At 46.2% G+C, this 22,152-nt stretch overlaps 1 protein-coding gene across 3 annotated transcripts in view; it reads right to left on the bottom strand.

Moving 5' to 3' along the window:
- The window catches only part of PRKCA (protein kinase C alpha), a 399,537-nt gene that overhangs the window by 247,963 nt on the left and 129,422 nt on the right, over positions 1–22,152 (bottom strand). For 2 of the 3 annotated variants that reach the window (XM_079131599.1, XM_079131600.1), the window contains exon 3: positions 1,113–1,195. In XM_079131599.1, coding sequence (XP_078987725.1) covers positions 1,113–1,195 — 83 coding nt within the window. Of the gene's footprint in view, positions 1–1,112; positions 1,196–19,225; positions 19,363–22,152 lie in introns of those variants that run through there. The other variant, XM_079131601.1, reaches the window with a different exon arrangement.

The following is a 22,152-nucleotide window of genomic DNA, read 5'->3' as shown; positions in this document are numbered from 1 at the left end:
AACATGAACTTGGGCAAAATTTCTTGTCCACCAAGAGATGAAGCAAAGTGGCCTCTAGAGGTGACCTCTGAGGCCTTTGTGGAACACGGAAGCCCTGTGCCCATGGTGCCCACTTACTGCTGCCTCCACTGCCATCTTAACCATGGCGTGGGGTTTCAGTGCACTGAAGGTCAAATGAAGGTCACCAAAGGTTCCCTCACATTGTGGATTTCAACCACACACACCTGAGTGCCGTAAAGCCCATGGTGAAAATGCCATCCTCTGAGGAGGGAAGGGCGGAGACCTGCCTGCACTGAGGAAGCCACTCGAAATCCGAGTTCATCACTGGGAACAAGTGCTAACGGGGGCACCTCGTGAAGCCCACACCATAAGGTGAGTAGCTACACTGATCTGGCAAAAGCAAATCAGAGTGGAAAAGTCCACTTATCCAGGCCTCCCTTGCAACTTCTTTTCACTTAAAATAATATCTTTCACATAACACCCAAGTTCCCTTCCACCCAATGTATTTCAGAAATTGACATTTCGTGTCCACCTCCCTCTCAATCTTTTTGTTTTGTTTTGTTTTGTTTTTGGGTAAGATGAGATTCAACAGTCATTCAGTAGAGAAAAACAATCAGGACACAAATAAATGCAACGATTCGGCAGCTTCAGAGATCATTGCTCAGTGAAACAAAGTCATTTCCAACAACAGTAGCACTTACAACCCTACCTAATGAAGGGCAAGACTACTCTCGCGAAGAGAGCAGCCAATGCCAAGGATGGCCCCATCCGTTCAAAAACCTTTAGAAATAAACTGAAGGGTGATTTATGTTCGTTGTAAAATGTGTCAGCGCAGTCATTGCAATAAATTTGGTGGGCTGAGTCAACGTGGCTGCCCAGAGTGGAGGAGCACAGCTAATAATTCTCCTCTGAGGACTTCTCTGAGAAGTAGTCCAGGGCTCAAAAGGACTATAAATCTGTTCATTAGCGCAAGCCGAAGTTACATGAGACTAATTGAGAACTGTCTTCTCATTAATAGTCTGTGCCAAAACAACAGCTGTACGGTTGTTAAAAAAGAAAAGAAAGCTCAGAAATTCACATTAACATCAAATAATGGTTTGTAGGCTACTTACATCAGTGTCGGGTCCCTTGTCTGCACCCGGGCATGAGAAAGTAACAAATTCATGGCACCTCTTGTGAACCACAAAACAGCAAACTGATGGAGAGAAAAGAAGACAAAAATCAGAATGGCCTCAATCTAATACATGGGCTTTGTTTTCCAAACAGGGCTACTTACGGTTAGAAGTCGTTTTAATTTCAATGTACACAGAATCTTACAAACAGCAATCAGAAGGCACGTCACCCAGGCATCGTCAACAATTTGTATTGATTGACTCACTGATGATACCGTCACAAAATTCCAGTGCTGTTAGGAGCCCAGGAGATCTAAACTGTGGCTCCTGCCCTCTAAAGTCAAGAGAGAGGGGAGCTATAGAGTGCAAGACAGTTTCCTAAGGTCCAAGTCAGAACCCAAACCTAAAGAACTTGCGATGTCCCATACCACACCTACATGCACACTTACACACGTCTGCACATACGTGAGCAGATACATGTATGTAAATGTTATACCCTGCTAAAAAAATGCAAATACAAAAAGAAGAACTGATTATAAATAACCCATGAGCATGCCTTAACGTGGTTTGTAAGACATCCTCAGCAGAATTCTAAGCTTAAGGGAATCATCAAGGCCCTAACCCAGTCTCCAGAAAACAGCCCTCTGAAATGGTGGAAGTTGGGGTGTGCCCGAACAACTTCTTCTTTCTGCCTGTTTACTACAGACACTGTCAGGAGTTGGGGGAGTCCCTGCAAATTTAGCAAAATCTATTACACAGCAAATATTTTCCAGACTCCACGTGGTTTTCATACCTACTCCTGAAGATGTATCGATAAGATTATCTGTTAGAGAAATGAGTAAGCAATCCCCTAAGAGGTTTGCATGGATCATACAATGTGGAGAATATGAGCAGTAATTGACCTAATTAGCCAGACCTGAAGTCTAGCTTCAAAGGGCAGCCTCCGTTACTGTTGGTCCTTGTTAAATAATAAAAAGGTTCTAAGGAAACAATATACACTCAGAAGTGTTGGGGAAGTTGCAAGCTGTGGTTTGAATGTTTGTTCCTTCTAAAACTCACACTGAAATTTGATTGGACTGGAGGGGTTTTGGGAGGTGGGACCTTGGGGAGGTGGTTGGGCCCTGAGGGTTTGGTCCTCATGGGCAGGATTTATGCCATAAAAAGAGCAAGTTCAGCCCCCTTGTGTCACTTTGCCTTCCATTGTGTGAAGATGAGGTGTTCCCTCCATCTGGAGAAGGCAGTAAGAACAGCCTCACCAGATTTTAGCACCTGACCTTGGAATTCCTAGCCTCCTGAAAAGTGAGAAAATAAATTTCTGTGCTTTATAAATGACCAGTCTTAAGTATTCTATTATAGTAGCAGAAAGCAACTAAGGCACTACACAAAGAAAGATAGAACTCCTCAAATTCTCAGTTCATGTGCTATTTTCTCCTCTCATCAATGATAATGCAACTCCCTGCACACATGTTAGTACATGAAGGAGATCAAAGAGGGTGAGCCATTTCAGTGGGTGGGAAAGGACAGCAGGTTTGCTGAGAGCTGAACTCCCAACAGGAGATCAAGTACTAAGAGGATACTTAGAGGACCTTGAGTGGTCAGAAAGAAATTCAGAATATTTGTGATGAGCTTTGAAGTCACCGAAAGGTTTTAAAACATGAGTAGCACAGACAAAAGTGATACCTGAGACATGCAAATGGTAGCAATAGGAAGAATTTAATAGAATAGATTTGGGGCCATAAGACCCAGTTAGAAGTCTTTTGCATAGTTGAGGTACGAAAGTAACTGTCCATCACTATTCGGGTTGCTAAGATATGGAAGTAATAGATGCCAGAGAAATTGCAGAAGAACTTCAGGACTTGCTGATGAACCGTGGATACCCTGCATCGAACATCCTATTTCATATGACATACACATACCTATGTACACACAGACATGCATACCTATACAAGCCCAGAGGATGAAGAGATGGGGATTCCATATAAGGGAAGAAGAATCAGGAGTGATGTTGGGTGGGAGCCATCACAGAATAGTTAATGAATAAAGATCTCATATAGAAGCACCCTTTTAGAGGTGGAGCTGCCCAGGATAGGGGCTCTCTCGGGCTGCCACAGACCATCCACCACACCCGATACACCTGCCCACTGCTGTGCACCGTCAGGGGCTGGAAGAGGTTGGAGTGAAGCAGAAGAAAGGGCCCCGGGCTGCCTGGGCAGTGCTGAGCCAATGAAAGGGCAGCACTGAGCTCCTGGGAGTCCTCAGAGGAGTGTCCTTTCCGCTGTGTTCTGCTAAAAGCATCTTGATTGCAAAATCCTCCAAGGATAGATAATAAAGCAGGGCTGCGAAGGTGCAAATTAATCTGATCTGCTCACAGCCCCAGGCACACAGTCATCTCTCATTCACTGGAATCAGAAAGATCAATTATGAATGGAAGGGGTCAGAGCGGCAATATTCCTGATGGTGGTTTATTCTAGAGACGGTGTTAGGAGGAGAAAAATCAGCATTCTGATTTCCCACTTAATTGTTTAAACACCCAGGTCTTTCATCCTTTTTATTTTTTAAAGTCATCTCCACATTCGGATGAACACTGTTAAGAAAACCCATATTTATCAAATCCCTCTGGAAAGACGTTTTGTCTTTTTTATCTGTCGTTTCTATCTGCATCTCCACGTCAATGCAATTGCATAGCTCCAGCTAGAAGTATTTCTATTGCACACCTCAAAAAATGTCTCATTTCATATTTTTTCCTGAGAGGAACCAGGCCATCACTACCCAGTATAATTTACAGGGAAGCAAAAACCCAACTACCCCCAAATTACATTATCCCACCCTGCCTGAGGAGCTCCCTCCCCTTCTTCCACACACAGAAGCTTCTCATTTCAATGACTGGATTCACCCAACAGGAGACAGACAGAAGGGAGAGAGGCCTTGTGTTTCTAAAGCGTCACTCACAGATGTGGGTTAGCTGAGGATAAAGACTCCATAGGCCTGTTCGAGAACTCAAGATTCATGAAGGATAACCTCCAAAGAACAAGGAAATAGGATATGCCCAGCCTGGGTGACTAAGGAGGGAAAGTTTGGTTGTCCCTTATCTTTAACCCCACCCTCACCCTCCATGAAGAGATGGAGAAGAGGACCTTGGAGTTGGGCTGACTCTGGCTGGATACAGTATTTTCCTGGGAAAGTCTGCCCCAGTAAACCCAGCTATGACCAGAGATTTCAAAATGGCTGGTCTTGACCTTTGGTTTCAAGTTGCAAAGTAAAGTGGATAATGCACATTTTGTTAGACAATGTAATCAAAATATTTGAAAAGTCTTGCTAGTGAAGTTAAAAGAAGAATAGACTGAGAAAATAAGAATATTCAGAACTTACCTGGAGATAACAAGCATAGGTTTTTCCCTGGCTAAAAATTGGAGGCTATTGTCTTTCACATTTTAAAATCTAAAGGAATTTATCTTATGTTATGTGGAGTAAGGGGAATTGGGGAGAAGGGGAAATAAGGTGGTACCTGGCACATGATATACCCTCAACTAAATACCTGCCTGACCTTGGCAGCCAGGAATTCAGCTGAGACGAAGTGGAGACACAAATTCAAGACAGATTCTTTCTGTTTCATGGTTTATAGAGGTCCAGACTCTTGGTCCTTGAACAAATCTGTGCTTAAAAAGTCACAAGGCTGCCCAGCGAGACTGAGCTGGAGCTCATTTCAGACCGTGAGTCACCTGTGTCTGCAAAACCAAGTAACAGTGTGGAAAACAGGAAGCTAACCCATGTCTTAGAGACACAAGATGAATCTTCACACCATTTACTGCTAAGCACAAAATCACTTTCCTCTAACCCTCTGCATGACACACTTATCCTACCCCACGGAGATGGATAACTAGATGACAGAGTGCACACTCACATGGAACACATGATGAGGTGGGACAAAGAGTGACAGAGACCACAGGCTTGGCCAAGTATGTTCCTTAACACGCCCTGATTTTGGTGTTGGGAATGCTCAGTCCAGAGATCCCTGTCACTCACCGATCATGCTTAGAGAAGTAAATGAACTAAACAGAAACTAGGAGCATTTTCTCCATCTGTCATAAGTGTATTTCAGAACCATAACAAATAACAGGCACCTAATTTTGGCTCAGGAATTCACAAAAATTTCAAATAAAGAATAGAGGTGTTGAGACTCTGCAATGCCATTATTAACAGTGCTCTCATTTAAAGAGACTAACAACCAACAGAGGTCAGGTAGAACACCAAAAAATTAGAGAGAAGCAACACTCCCTTCTGCTACTGCTCCCCCCTTAAATGTGATAGGAATGAGATTGGCTATCGTATGTCAGGACCCATTAAACACCCTCAGGGGGACCCAAGAGTTGTCTCTGTCAAAAGTCATCATCATGCAGATGACTGCCTGAGGGTTCTTGATCCTGAAGAGAGCCTAAGAAAATGTAGGTCCAGTGGCCTTTCCCATAAAGGTTTGACAAAAAAAGAATACAGTGAATTGATACTATGGATGATGAAGGAGCTGTAGCAGAGTACTTGCTGGTCAGTCAATGCTGACTCTCCCTCAGGAGTGCCACCCACTGGCACTGGTCACCCTCAAATCATTAAGTACAGCAAGAGTTCTGACCTAAGAGGAAAGTTCACCTAACAGTACTTAGTCACCATGTTATATCCACTAGGAGGCTATTGTTTACTTAAAAAAAAAAAAAAAAAGGAAGAAAAGGTGAAATGAAAAGTGTTGGCAAGGATGCAGAGAAATGGGAACCCACATCTGCTGCTGGTGGGAATGTAAAATGGTACAGCTTCTGTGGAACAGTCTGGAGGTTTGCTACAATCTGAATATATAATTATCGTATGATTTAGCAATTCCACTTCTAAAGTGAAATGAATTGAAAGCCGGTGTATAAACAGGTATTTGTACACCAAGGTTCACAGAAGCATCATTCTCAACACATAAGAGGTGGGAACAACCCAAATGCCCATCAACACATGAATGGACAAATGGAAGGTGTTATACAAGGAGTCAAATCCTGACATGTGCAGGAATGAGGATAAACCTTCATATATGCTAAGAGAAAGAATCCAGAGGAGAAGGGACAAATGTGTGTGATCCCACTCTAGAACACGAGTTACCAGGGACTGGGACAGGAAAGGAATCAGGATTTGGTGATCAAATGGTTCAGTTTCTATCTTACATGATTAAAAAATAAAAATTCTGGAAATGGATAAAGATGATTGCACAACACTAAATGAACGTCTCGCTACCAAATTGCTCATTTAAAATCATTTCAATGGTAATTCTCATGTAACATGTTTTACCACAATAAAAAATATTTAAGTACTTATTCAAACTAGAATAATAGTCTTGAAATTCTAAAAATGAGGCCCAGGAAGGTGCAGACAGCTTTATAGTGATTTAGGTCCACAGTTGAGTTTTAGTTGAAACTCAAGAAGGAGTACCAAGATAAGAGTATTTGCTTCCATTCCACAAAATTCTAAATGAAATCAGTGCCAGAATAGACAGGGACATGGGGAAAGCTTGGAGCTCAGAGCCAAGGGCTCCCGTGACCGTTGGGGATAAGAGATGTGCCACCCCCAACCCCAGTCTCCCAGGGCACCTTGAGCTATAAATATAGATAGTGAAGATGCAATCAGGACCTTCAGACCACATGCATGGCTCTCTTACCAAATTGTTGAGATACTCTGTCACCTAATGCTATATGCACAGTGGCATCAACCCACCCACACTGACACAGATTGCATGTTCATGGAGGGGGAAAGAATACATAATGCTGTGAATCATTTCCCATTTCACCTTAAAAAATTAAATCTCCTTTCATTTCACCCTAATTCCAAGTCCTTTCAAATCCATGAAATAGACATGTAAAATGAAATATAGGCATAAAAATTTACTTGATCCAAAATTAATGGGAAAACCACCATGCTGTAACCAATTCTGAATTCCAGGAAGAACCTGGAAAAAATTTAATGGTGTGATTTTGTTTAGAACAGAAGGCTGGTAGCTGAGCTTCCCTGAGTCCTTCCTTCTTTAAATACATAAATGGTTGCCATCATGTGAGATGATTTTAATTAAATTTTGCTTAGCTGGAAAGGATTAATGAAAGGTAACGTCACATCAAAATCCAATGAAGTGAAAATCTCTAAGGCAAGTCAACCGCTTTCAGCTTTGTAGGGAGAGTAATGAAAAATTGAGCTTATATTATATTTGCATGTTAAAAGAAAATTATTGGTTTCAGATCTGTAACAATGAAAACAGTCTTCTCCTGGGATACATGTTAAAGTTGTATGAAAACAAATCAAATAAATGTGCCTTGTCACATAGCATAAGGCATGCCATTCTTCAGACGGCGCCGGCTCTGCCTCCTAGCACGCACATGCAGGTTCCCAATAAATGCTTTCAAAACACCCAAGATTCCCCTGTCGGAGCAGGCATCTCTTTCCCCTTCTCCAGGAGAAGCATCTTTAACTTCCTTCAATTTCCTTTTGTCTAATTTCACCAGGTATGTCAGAGCCTTCTTTTCATGCTGGTGGGGTCTGAGATCTATTTTGAAGAACTTAGAGATGGAATGTGATCCTTGGGGGAAAGGGGACTGGAGGGTGCCCCTAAGTCACTGTTCAGATCTTGCAACCCACAGGGAAACCTCAGGATGAAACAGAGCGCAGATAAAGAAGGAAAGAGAGAGAAAGAAACTGGATCTTGGCGTTGGCGTGGAATTCACGTGACTTCAGGCTCTCAGTCGCATGAACCATGAAGTACCCTTTAAAAATGTCATTTTCTTCATACATACCTATCCCTTCATATACGCCATGGAATTTAATAAACTTGAATACACAAAACCGTATTGCATTTGCTTTTATTGTTTGTGCGTGTTGGAAGTGGCTTTTCTGTAAGTGTAGGAGACAGAGTTCTAACTGCTAATGGGGGACTGGCCGGCTGTGGGATGTGAAAGGAGGAGACATAGGGAAGGAATCCCCCGGACCTGGGGAACCTGGCACCACACAGGCAGCAGGAACTATTCTTGGTGCCATCATTTACACAGCAGTTTGAGTTGTAGACAGGTTGAGTGCAATGTGCTGCAGGTTCTCCCAGCTAGACATGTGTTATGGTTTGGAGGTGAGGTATCCCCCAAAAGCTCATGCCTGAGACAATGCAAGAAGGTTCAGAGGAGAAATCATGGGTTGTAGGAGTCTCAACCTAATCAGTGAACTAATCTCTGATGGGATTAACTGAGTGGTAACTGGAGCAGGCAGGGTGTGGCTGGTGGAGGTGGGAACTGGGTTGTGGCTTGGGGGTACTCTGGCAAGTAGAGCCTGTCTCTGCTTCCTGATCACCATGATGCGAGCTGCTTCCCTCTCCCGCCATGATGTTCAGCCTCACCTGCGCCCTGAGGAAGGGAGCCGCCTTCTATGGACTAAGACCTCTGAAACCGCGAGCCCTTAAATAAACCTTTCCTCCTTTACAGTTGTGCTGGTGGGGTCATTTAGTCACAGCGGCGAAACAGCTGACTAACACGACATGTCAGGCAGGCGCTGGCACTTCCAGGTCAGAGGCCAGAGGACAGTGGGAATCTAGGGACCACGCTTCGAGGTATGAACCTGCTGGAGCAGAAATCAGAGGAGCAGGTGTCCTCTTGGGAATGTCCACATTCTGCAGCTGACGTGGGAGGAGGTGGCTGTCCAGGAGGTGTGGGGAGAGTCAGGAGAGAGCATGGAGAAGTCGAGACCGGCCAGGCGCCACCAGCCAAGAAGTTCCTCAGAGCCACAGAGAAAAGAAGGTGGGTGGGGGCTGATCACTACTGGCCCACTCCGGCCCAGAAGCCACTCTTGGGAGAATCAAGATGAGGAGAGCCACACAGATGCCAACAGTTAGCCGTTACCCCTTCCATCGCTGATTTCAACTTATTCCCATATTCTTCCACTCCCAACTGAAACATCTAATATCAACGATGAATTAATGAAATCCCAGTTACTCCAGGAACTGCAGTATCCAGGGTCATCTATTTTATGGGGCGGGGGAGTCCTTAAAGATGATATGACAAACCAGGCAATGTATTTGAAGGGAAATTCAAGGTTTGCTTTATGAAGCTCAGATCAAGCCGTGTTTCTGTGCCGATTTCAGGATCAGCTGAATAACCCAACTTAGCTTTTGATGTCAGTTGTTAATTTTGTAATACGGGTTCCACATCTGAGCACCCGTGAGCCAGTGTGCCCATCGGGTTTCCCCATTCTGGAGCTAAGGGCCGCCACATGTTCTACACAAGGGCGCATCAAACCATCGTACCAGGCTTTCTGCAATCGTCTTAAGACTTCTTTTTTTCAGTCTGGAATTAAAAGGGGGCTTGTAAGAAAGCCGTAAGGAGTTGAGAAAGTTGAACTGAGTTCTAGGCCTCTCTGTCTTGCCTTCTCTCTTCCACTTTCAGTTGACGATTTCCGTAGTCCAGCGGAACAGGGCACCGACACAGGGCACGGCACTCTCTCAGCACAATGCACGTCACCGTAAGTCTAACAGCAACCCAAGCGTCCCCCAAACAGCAGGCTAAAGAAACGGTGGCCCGGGAACTCCGAGAGGTCTCCTGCTTCAATTCTCACCCCCAGCAAGTGGAGAACAGACCCTGACGGGTGGATGGAGCCTTCAACCTGATGCCATCTTGCTGTGGACATGCGCACGCAGAGGCAGGCTTGTTCTCACCAGGATGCCGAAGTGCAGCCCAGGGACGGAAACGTCAGATGACACATTCTGGAGACTGCGAGAAGCGATGCAACTCTAAGGGTCTCTCTTTTTTCTGTTTCTATCTCTACAGGTGTGTGTGTGTGTGTGTGTGTGTGTGTGTGTGTGTGTGTGTGTGTGTGTGTGTGTGTGCGCGCGCGCACGTGTGTTTCTGATGGTGCCTCAGTCATGTTCTGGGCAAAGGATTTGGGGAAGAGCACTCATTCTGTTATTTGTGCAGTGATTCAATGCTCATCACAGGTGTTCATTAGGAGCACGTTCCTCCTAAGTATTTATGATAGGCACTTTTTGAGCTCCTACTGTATACCAAGGCATATAACATGGAGGTACAGGGGGTAGTCACAATTCTCTTTCTGCCCTTGGGGAGCTCAGGGTCCAGGGAGGGAGAAACACATAAAGGAGGAGGTTCTGTCACCTTCCCTCCCTCCCTATCCCTTCTGGCTCCCATTTTTCTTTCTCTGTTAATTAGCTGCAACATAAAAACCAAGGTACGTGCCCTAACACTTGGCCCTGCTTTCACCTACCTCCTCCTTCATTGCCATAGTGAGGACGACGCCTACTTCCCCATCTTTAAGAAACTGTACAGGTAAAATAATTCAAAATCTGCAAGTCCCTTCAACGGACTCTAGTGAAGGGGGGAGAAAGGTAGAGACAGGGTGGAGAGTGCACAATTAGCAAAACTGACAATTACCGAATCTGCAAGACAGTTCCGTGGTCTTTATTACGTTGTTCTCTGCTGCAGATATATGAAAATGAACATCAGAGGCTAGAACATAAATACAATGTATGTGATTTTACAAATGTAGTCTTTTTTTTTTTTTTTTCTCTATTAGTTGAAGGTCATCAGGACCTTATTTGGAAATAAGGTTGCTGCAGATGTTATAATGGACTCCTACTGGCCCTGATCTAATATGACTGGTGTCTTCATAAAAACTGGAAATTTTGACAGACACATGCAGGAAGAACCCCAGGTGAAAACAGAGGCAGAAACCGGAGTGAAGTTTCCACAGGCCAAGGACCAAAGGACCACCAACGACCACCAGCAAAGTAGGAGAAGCGAGAGAGAACTCCCTCCTCAGTCTCTCACGACCCTCAGAAAGAATTAACTCTGCCTCCAGCTGGCCTTCAGAAGTGAAGGACAACCAATTCCTGCTCTTTAGGCCACCAGGTGGGTGGCATGTCATTGTGGCAGACCTCACCAACTAATACACACACCGAGGCCGTTTCTAAAAGTAAATCATTCTACAGATGGAAATTGAGTGACTGATCGAGAGCACAGGGTTAGGGATTCAGGATATCCTGCCCTGACAGCTCCCTGGGACAGCACATGTGTGCCCCGTAAATTCGTGTGTACCTCCAAAGAATACCCAAGGCACCTTCAATCCAAAGCGGCAATGAGTTACCGCCTCTGTTAATACTGCCTCAGGGGACACAATAAGGACCCACTGAGATCACAGGTGAGTGCAAGCAAGAAAGCTGTTAAAGCCTAAACTAGAAATGGGAATCGTGAAATTTAAAAATGACCAGTGCAATTGCAGGGATTCGCTTGCTGGGGATTCTGAACATGTTTAAAAAAGTCAGAACTCCTGAGGGGTTCCGCCTAAGTGTGATCAGAAGTCCAAACTAAAGTCACTGGCTTTTTTTGTGTGTTTCTGCTAAATCTGCCAGCTGGTCTCCACAATCACAACCATCCAAGACCATGTTCACATAGTACGTGCTGCTGCTTCCGATGCTCACGTGGTCTTCACTGGCGAGATAAGAACGTGGCTCCCACGTGAGTTTACGACCACCCAGAAAACTGACACGGAGGACGGATGGCCCAGCAAAGTGACTTGTGGCACTCACTCCCACAAAGGATTTTACTAATTTAAAAGGTAGTAAACATCCCTGAGTAACAGAAGCAGAGGACAGTTCAGAAAGTATCCATGACAATGGGTTTGGAACTGTGTTTCCTGGAGGCCTTAGAGGGGACTGGAGGGTGAGTGGCAAGATCAGTCCTGCCTCTACTCTTCTCATTTGGTCCCAGGCTACAGTTTTACACTTCAATGACATTTTGATGCCACAGCAGTCTCGCCAGGAGTTGACATCCTGACAGGGCTTGGTGGAACATGCCTGTAATCCAGCTGACTGAGGAGGCTCAGGCAGGAGGATCCCAAGTCCAAGGCTAGCCTCAGCCTGCTAAGAAAGAAAGAAACAGAAAAAGAAAGGACTGGGATGTGGATCCGTGGTAGAGTGCCCCTGGTTCACTCCCCAGCACTAGGGAACAAACACAAAAGAGAAATTCTTAGCTCATATTTGTTTAGTCAAGAGATCACTTGGTCTCAAGGTCAAGAGCAGGACCATGTCTACCTTTCTGATATTTGTAGTTTCATAAGTTTTGTCTGATCCATTTCAAAATAAAGTTGTATGTATCCTTTTGGCCACTTCTTCCACAAATATCCAGGGAGCCCCAGCCCCAAGCCAGGAAGCCTGGCAGGTACCGGGGACTCCGGGACTCACAAGCCGTCCTTTCCAGCACCCATTTAGACGAGATGGGGGAAACGTGAACGGATGGTGTGGGGAGAATGGAATTTCTCCCAGGACTTAGAGGAATCGGCCACAGAGCAGAGGCAGGGTTGGCAAAGGACAGAGCACAGATGGGGCCTTAGTATCTGTGGGGGAAGAACCGTGAGGGTAAGAAGCCAGTGCCAGCATCAGAATCCTGAGAAGTCGGGCACAGGTTGACCAATGCACGTCTGCAGATCAGGGGCTGGAGAGTCGCTGTCTTCCACAGGGGTGGGCAGGAAGCTGGGCAGGGAGGAAGCAGAGGTTGTGGACAGGAAGCATCCAGCGTATGAATTCTGGTCAACACATATGAATTGAGTAACAGCTCCATCCCAGACACAGGACCAGACCCTGGTGAGTACAGAGATCATTAAGGCTCAGGGTCCTTGGGAGCCTCCGGTGGAGCTGCAGAAAGAGTCCGGGGGTTAGGGACTGGGGTCATGCGGTGAGTGCAGGTGGGTCTTCCCAGGGCCAGGGTCTGAGCACCTCATCCCAGCCTGACTTCAGGGAAGACCTGGGGCCCAGAAGACACTGGTGTCGAGGCTGAAAGAAGACAACCAGTCAAGGGACCTTCCCGCCAGAGAGAGCAGTCACCTTTCAGTCAGGCAGGAACATCCACGCAAAGTCATGGAAAGAGGCCCGAGTCACCTCATGCAAACCGTGGAGACAAGGAGGAGGCCAGAGGAAAATGGGGCGCCGGTGAACAGGAACTCAAGCACAGCCACCGAGCAAACGTCACCTTTGATGGCAGTTTACAGAAGGAAATAAGAAGCTGCTCTGGACGCCTCGGGGAGCACTCTCCTTTCAGAGTCCTGCACGCTATGGCTTTGTTTTGCTATGCAATGACCAGGAGGCTCCTGCGGGTGAGTTAGGAAGTGCTCCTATCCGTCGCTCTCCTTGGGCTTTGATTGCAGCCCGTGTGGGGATGGTGGGGGCTGTCTCGGCGCTGAAGGAAGGATGACGGGATTCAGTCAGGAAGGCAAGGCGCACTCAGAGGGGACACAGTCCCACGTGCCTCCCGGAATCAGAGGCTACCATAACCCAGCGGTAATTTTTAATTCTTAGAGATAAATACATGCAGGAACTTTCCATAAATAGAGTGCTTTCATTTTGTCACGATTACATTCAGCTTTTGTGAGAAAAATCTGTTCCCATTATGATGCAAATTTTTTACCCATGTTGCACTCCCCTCTGCTTATCTTGAGGAACAATTCAAAAAGAAGTCATAATACACTAATTACCTCTCTTTTATCAAGAATGTTGGGAACTAATAAAGCTTCAGGGTTGTGGAACATCACATAATTACAAAGCAAGGAGGCCAAGGGCCTCCAGAAAGGAAACGTGAAGGTGTCCAAGGGATTCCAAGGCCCAGGGGTGGCCGCGGGGAGCATCTGGGGAAAGGAAGTTTCCATACAGATGAGGACGTCAAGGCATGGAAAGCAGCAGAGAAGCAACCGAAAAGAAACGAAGGAATAAAGAACGAACCCAAAGAGACAAACGCATTGCATCTCCAAACAGCATGCTAGAAAGTACATGGCAAAGAGGACTTTAAAATAAATATTATGAATTGTTATCCAGAATTTGAAAACCAAAATGATTTTTCAATCTACGCTTCTACACAATGCTTCAAAACACTTCCAAACTATTTTCTGATTCTAAAATATGTACGGTTGTTTCTTCATAAAAATGAACCTTTAAATCACCCAGATCAAAGTCTGTAAGACGGTGCTCGGAAAGATTCAATTTTACTTTTATTTCTTTTTGTTCATCTACATTTATTTTTTTTTTTTAACCATTCATGTATCATTTAACTAAAATGCTAACTTCACAGATGACATTTGCAGTGACACAACAACAACATAAGATCCGAAACTGTTTCAGGAAATATTACCAAAAAAATACCACGAGTATAGCACATATTTAGAATTAGATTCTTTTTGGTGTAATGTAAGCTTATTAGGTATTGATTTCATATAATTCCAGGACTCAGAGTGTGTGCTTAGCCAGAGGGTCTACTCAAAAATTAGAAAATCACAACCCAGAAATGCCGAAGGTCAGCTGCCGGAGACACGCACAGCTCCCAAGACAAAACAAAGACGGGATAACATCTAACTGTCGTCTGCCTGAACCCTTTGGGTTTTTATGCCAATAATTCCATGCTTAGTAATTAGTTTGTATCTGTCACAGCATAATGTTCAAAATGTTAAGCTTGACTCCTGAAGAAATAAATTTTAAAAAAGACATTGAAAGTTACTCCACTCATGACTTTGGGACGCGTGGAGTTGGTTACGCTGGTTCAGTGTTACCAGCAGAACTCAAGTCCACCGAGAAAGGCCTTCTGAAGAGCTGTGGCCAAGTCAGAGTGTTGGGGGCAACTGGTGCAGGCTTCCTCCAGGGTGGTGGGAGCACTCTAAGATGGACTGTACTGACGATTGCGCAACACAGAAAATACTAGAAACCACCAACTTCCCCCACTTCAACAGGATGAAGTGCACATTATGTGAATACAGCTCCAAGTCGTTCTTTTTAAAAAAAGTTAAAAACAGGGCTGGGGATGTAGCTGGGTCCTCAATCTCTGGTACTGCACCAAGATAACAGAAAAGGAGAGGCATCCCAGCTGACCAGGAGATCAACAACCGAGCGGGCAGGCAACCGAGGCTTACATGGGCCGATGAGGGGTGGCTCTTTCTCGTTGCTTCCTATAAAGAGGAAAACTGACAGGGAATCCCAATGGGCTCCTCTCTAGGTTAGGGACAGCGGGAAGAGATGCAGAGGCTGAGCCAATAAGGAGCCTCCCATCTCTACCCGAAGGCCAGGCGGGATGATCTCAGCCAGCTCTCCAGACAGGGTGGGGTCTCAGCTGGCCTTCTCCCTTGCTGCCCACTCTGAGCTCCCTCTGCACCAGGTCCTCTCCAAACATACATGGCAGGAAGCCCAGATGGGCTGGGACCTTGGTGAGAGTTACCCTGGTGCAGAGAAGCGCATAGCCCTCTGCAGAGGGACAGGCCTGCAGAGCTTGGGCCTGCCACCCACTTCCCAACGCCAACAGCAAAAGGCACCCCAAGTTTGGTCATGAAATCTCAGCAGAGTCGGCTGCCAGGGAAGGGCACCAGAACCATGGTTCCTTCTAGTCCGGGGCTGGTAGAAACTAGGAAAGATTAAACAAGACCCACCTCAACTACCTTTGCTTCTTCACATACTCATTGATAATATTCCAATTCTTTCTGATTTTCTTGCAGTGCTGGGAACTAAATCCAGGGCAATGCTAGGCAAGTGCTGTATACCTTTGAGCTACACCCAAGCCCCAAGATCCAAATCTTTCATTCCTCAATTATGTGTGGTGGCACTCGATCCCCTGGACACCAGTCAATACCCCCAACTTGTAATCATTGAGTCTGTGAAAGATACACGATCCAACAAGTACCCCAGGCAAAACATACACCTTTTGATGTGAGACGCAGCTGACAGGTTTAGTCTTCCAGACCTGCGTGAACCAGCCAAGGCAAGTTTCTCAAATGGGAAAGCGGAAACTGAGAAAGATAAAGCATGTTCCTCTGGAATTAGGAACCGAAATGGAAATCCAGAGCTGGATCAAGTCAATCACCTTTAAAACAACATTCAGTGGCCCAGATAATTCTAACACCTGGATTTAAAATTACAGAGACGCAAAGCGAGAAGGAGACTGATCAACAATAGCACAAATGAAGAGACGAAGGCATTTTAATTACACAATTAACAATATGGTCTGGCTGCCAAAAGAGCAAAGAGAAGAGGCTGCATTAACAGATGCACCGTCTCTAGAAAAAAGGTGGTGACAGTTTCACTCAGCAAGTCCCGGCTCTTCCTGCCACATCATGCAGGGCTCCAGAGCGAGCCGCTTACTCTTGCAGCTACAGCCTCTCTTTGCTTCAGGAGGGTGAGGCTCGGGAGTGGAGGACCCACGTGAAAGGGAAGACAGTCTGTAATTCAGCTGTCTGCCAAATACTTGGAGGTCTCGTACTTGCGGACAGGATGATGCTCTTTCTGTTTGTCCCCAAGGATGGAAACCCTAAAGGAAGGAATGGTAGAGGCTGCAGGGTATCAGATTTCATCCTGCAAGAGGGATGATGACAGGTCTGTCTGAAAACAAGGAGGGAGGCCAAGTGGACACCAGGGAGGTTGTTCCACAGAAGCTGGAAACTGCCCTGGAGAATGGAAACCAGAACACTCCACACCGCGAGCGACCTCCAGCACACACGACACAGGCTTCCAGGTCTGCACCTTCACTCTGAAATCCCAAAACAACCACACTAGACCACAGCAGTGACGGCAGTGATCCTACTCAGAAAAGGGGCTCCTTGCGATTCACCATTTCTTTAAGTTGAGGAAATGGGCTTCTGGTACAATGAAACGTATCAGAAGACTCTTTAGGGAAGAGAGAGAGAGAGAGAGAGCACACACTTCTTACTTTCAGGGCTGTTATGATACCTCCAGCACATTTTAAAGCTAATGGTAAGATGTGGACCTTGAAGCTACAAAGCTGGTCTTTTTCCATCTAACTCATTATGCATATTACACCAGAGCCCAGCACGCTTCGACTCTCAGCCATTTCTCAGGAGTGAAGCTCACGAGTGTACTTTTCCAGTTTGCAGTAACAGCAGCCTTCCATCTAGACTGACACACCCTTTCCTAGCAAAGCTCTGTAGACATTATTCCCTGGGCATTCGGCAAGGGGGCCCCTTGACAGCAGTCTCGGTCCCCATCAATTTTTAAAGCACGCACATACACACAAAGAAACAGAGACAAAGTCGCTGGAGATTTCTGGCTATGTCGATAGCACCACTGCTGTTATTGCCTCCAACCCCGAGTGGGCATATTGCTGCAGAAAGCTCTAGAAATTACCTTGAGTCACTTGAACTTGATCAGTCACATGAGAAAAATAAGGATCGATACTAAGAATAATGAGCTCCATAATACTGACAGTATTAACACTCCTCATAAATTACTTTACTCAGGTCAAAGAAAAGGTGACACAGAGTAAATAGCTAAGTTATGCAGTTAGTACTTCATAAGACTGAGTTTGGATCCTGCTGGCCTGGCCTGAGGCTAGCTGATGGGCACAGGGTACCTTCCAGGCACAGGGTACCTCCCGTGGAATAGGAGATACTGTGGCATTCAGTAGTGCTATGTCTGTGAGTATACTCTAACTCTGTCATCACAGGTGGATTTGAACAACTGTGGAATGGAAGGCTATGCAAAGGGACTGGGGCTGCTGAGCATCCAGGCTGCCGGCACTCCCCTCCTGAACGTTGGCTGCTACAGGGACGGTGCTGGGGTCCAGGTGTGAGGAAGACTAATGTGGCAGAGCAGCCCCAGCTGGGAGAACAAGACGGGCAGCAGCGTGTTCACCTGAGCCAGCCAGGACCAGCCCCTATCAAAGTAACAAGGACACATGAGGGGTGGGGCCGACCACAGAGGGAGAGTCCTCACCCAGGGCAGATGGGGCAGGCACAGGCAGCAGCGTAGCCCAGTGTCTAGGTTAAAGGACAGAGCACAGCGGGGTGTGGCCACGGTAAGGTCAGGTAGAAATATCTGATGTCAGAGCAGTAGAGGGACAGGGAGGAGAGATGATCAGCTCCCCAGTTCCAGTCAATGGCTCCACAAAAAGAAGAGGGAGAGAGGGGAGGTGGCCACACCCGTAATTCCACCTTCTTGGGAGGCTGAGGTAGGAGGATCCCAAGTTCCAGGCCAGCCTCAGCAACTTAAAGAGACCCTGTCTCAAAATAAAACAAAATAAAACAAGGGCTGGGGATATAGCTCGGGGATAGAACACTTGCCTAGATGTGTGAGGCCCTGGGTTCTATCCCCAGTATTGCAAAAAGAAAGGGAGGAAGGGAAGAAGGAAGGGAGGGAGGGAGGGAAGGAGGGAAGGAGGGAGGGAGGGAGGGAAAGAGGGAGGGAGGGAGGGATGGGAGGAAGGAAGGAAGAACAGCCATGCTTCAGGGGTCTGACTTCTGCCTGGCAGGGAACAAGGTTGACTCATTCACCCCTGCAAAGTAGGCAAGTCCAGATTCAAGCAGTTCAGATGGTGGCTGGAAAAGCTGTGGCTGCTTAAAATAAAGGCACCCTTTTCTATGAAAACTAACAGACCTCAAGTCCTTTACCTTGTACCTCGTGATTCCCCTGCTGCTTTATATTTGGGATCTGCAGAGGACCTACAGGGTCTCTCTTTCCAAAACCTCCTTTGCAAGAGAAGGCTCAGTGGGGGAGGGCATCTGTGGGCCAAAGGCTCTGGCAACATCCTGAGTCCTGTTAATTTGGAGATATTCACTCCCTGCACTGAACATAAACTCTGCTGACTCTTCACTTCTTCCTGACAACTGAAGACGAAAACTGGGAAGGAAATACGAGGTCCAGTTTGTGGAAATACCTGATAATGAATTTCTGTTCCCTGGACAAAAACAGAGACAACAGGAGAAATGCTAATGGGATTCATGGGCCAGCAGTAATGACTTGGACCATTCCTACCCTGCCACCATCAATGAGCAAACTCAGGACAATCACTTGGGGCTGGGTGGGTCATGAGCAGATGTGACTTCCTTCCCCTACTGATGACAGCCCCTGGGACCAGCGGGACAAGGAGGGGGGCTTCTCTAAGGTACCACCCATCTTGGTTTCCATGGAGGCTGCCCCACTGGCTGTGAATAAAATCTAAACTTGATTACTTGATTGTTCACATTGGGGTCCTCCTGCTTCACCACCCCCCTCTCTAATGGAATGGGTGCTTGCCCCACCCATGCCCCCAGCTGCTCACAGTGACCCAGGAGGTGAGTCACTTTCTCACCAGCAGCCAAGTCCCTCTTCACCAGCACAGCTTTTTGTGCAACCAGGTAGGAAAGGGATGGGGAAGAGCGATACAGTGATAAATGTATTCCTCTGTGGATATAAGAAGTCAGGTTCCACTTCTAGCTCTTCACCCCGACTTTAAAAAGTAACTTTTAGTAATGTTTTATGTCCCGGATGCAGAAAACTCAGAAAGCAGTCCATTCAATTTTCCAAACTCAAACTTGCTGGTTTTAATACGGATCTTATCTTTGCTCTCTCCTACCAAAAAAAAAAAAAAAAAAAAAAAAAAATCACCGAGGGCTGAAAATCCCAGTTCCGTGATGACAATGCTTTCCTGTCTCTGTCCGGTCTAGAACACAGTGCCGTGACTCAGTGTCACTCCACATACCTTCGCTGGGTACACATCATGTGCCAGACACTAGCCCTGTACAAGATGAAGAACCCGAGGGACCTCCCAAGCTGATCGGTAGACAGATGCGACTCTATAAAGACTCTCACAGAAGTTCAGCTGTCAGCTGCAGTTAAAATCTATGGCGCAGCCTGAGAACAGAGTTCAAAGAACATTTGATACACCAGAATGTGCGATCTTTCTTGGTGATGTATTGCTTGCTGAGTGTCTCCAACACAAACGTGGCCCTGATGAATGCTACTGACGGGAACAAAACTTTGAGGAAATGAAGTCTCAGGTCAGCGAACGCAAAATTCATCTTATTTCCGAAACGAGAGCCCAGGCCCTAAATAACAGCAACAATCTTACTCAAGAGGCCGTCATGATCTAAAACTCACAGAGTACTTTGTATAAAAGCAATACAGTAAACACACATAGGTCCAAACACGGGCCAGACCTAAGGAAAGGTCTGGAAAAGGGCGCCTTTCCTCTCTCACCTGAAAGGCAGCCGACAGGGCTGCCTAACTACACCTGGGTGGAGGTGCCGGTTCCTCATAATCAGCTGACTGATTATCTCTGAAGTTTTTATTCACTCCGCTTCCTCTTCTATTCAAAGTTTGCTTCAGAGCTGCACCTCACTGCCTTGCTTGGCCTTCTAATAACAAAGTCCTAGAAAGTCAAGTTCTTCAAGACCACTTCAGAAGGGCAATCTTGGTAGTGTAAGGGAGAGCTAATGGTGCCCTTTAAATCTGAATAATTGTGTTGACATGTGGGGAATGACCAGGTTTGCACAGATCAGGTGTCCAAAGCCAGGTGGGACCAGGGAGCTCCAATGGCTATTCTGACTCCGCCTTGTAAAAATGCAAATTGGTTCAGGTCCGTTAAGCATGGCTTTGAAATAGTCAAGGGGGTTTCTTTTGTGACATGTGACCCTGAAGTTGCATTTCTGTGGCCTGTCCCTGGGACAAGCACCAAACCAAGTTGCTATTTCTCCCATTCCAAAAATGAAAGAAAGTGAAGAAAAATGTGAATGCACACAGCATGATTCACGGACGCACGTGTGGGCCTCACCTAGAAATGAGTTCGTTTCTCAAGTTATCATGACCTTCACAATAAAAAGCCACACCAGTACTTCCTTGGCAGGCTCCAAGTCTGTGACCGCGCCCCAAGTCCGGAGGCCTGCATTTCCTCAACGCTGGCCAACAGACCTTGGTACTTCTGACCCACTTTCAAAGTTTCTTCTTTTCTAAAAAAAAACAAATACCTATTCTTAAGGGCTGGGAGGTATAACCCAATTGACTGTATATATTTGCATTTCAGAAATAAAGTCACATGACTCAACATCAAATAATCCTGAAAGCTTAAGTAGCTGCGGACAGCTTATCCTACTTCCAAATGTTGCGAATAACAGAATTAGCTTGAGAAACTGAATGTAAAATATCCTTTAAAAGATTTCACAACCTTTATAAAATCATGTAATTAGTATGAACTTATAATAACGACATGGATTGCTAGGTCAATTGCTCCACAGATAGCTAGAGATGAATTCTTTTTAAAAAAATAAAACTTCTGTGGGCAATACTGCGGCTAAAACCTAACAAGAGGATTATTTTTTGCTTTCATTACAATTTATTCCTATATTATTTTCTTCAATGAACGTGTATCATTTAAGGTCTCTTTTAAGAGCACAGTGTCCATCACATCTACTCCTGCATTAAGCAAATCGCCCTGGCTACAGAGCAGTCAAGAGGGGAAGGAATGTGGTCCAGGAAAGTCCTGGAAAAGAAACACAGGCCGCCTTTGTCTTCAGCAGACTTGTGGGAGACAACTAGGTACCCAGAAGTCTGTGTCTAAACGGGAGTGTGCCCCCTCCACGGTCAGACATGGGGGCTCCCTAGTAGTCTTGAGATCACAAGAGACTGGAATGTGGCCCTGGGAAGAAAGAGGAGAGAAACCGTGGCCACAGAGACTGCCTGGCATTTTAAGGGGATGAAGGCGTGGGTACTCTCCTCACGCCGTGTGACCTTCTTTAGGTTCCAGCGAGGAGGGCGTAGTTGAGAGTGGCAGCCCAGAGGGAAAGGAGCTGAGTCCTTCTCAGCATTTCTGCCAGGAGAGGATCCAAAGCAAGAGCTGGGCAGAGAACTGCACAGTGGACGGGGTGGGCCTGGCAGGGAGGAAGAGGAAGGTGAACGTGGAGCACTTCCTCCCTCTCTTGGGTCTCCCTTCTGCATTAGCACTGCCTAGGCCTGCTTGCCGGTCTTCCCTCATGGGCCCCCTTAGACTTTGGGGCTCTGGATCCAGCGCTGCTGGAGCTGTTGGGTTTCAGAGGGCAGCTTCCCTCTGGAGATCTCAGGACAGGGTGGGGTGCTGCTCACTCCAGGTCAGCTCCCTACTGAAAAGCACGGTGATGTCTTGGAAAATCAGTAACAAGGACAGCAGGATGCTGGTGTCTCACCAGGTAGGATCTGCCACTGGCAAAAGTGTTGGGCCTCAGGAAAAACATGAATTATAGTTTGCCAGGAAAAAAAAAATAACTC

This window comes from Sciurus vulgaris (genome assembly GCF_902686455.1).
Source record: "Sciurus vulgaris genome assembly, chromosome: 3".
Classification (NCBI taxonomy): Eukaryota; Metazoa; Chordata; class Mammalia; order Rodentia; family Sciuridae; genus Sciurus; species Sciurus vulgaris.
This window is presented reverse-complemented; position numbering and strand designations above follow the sequence as displayed.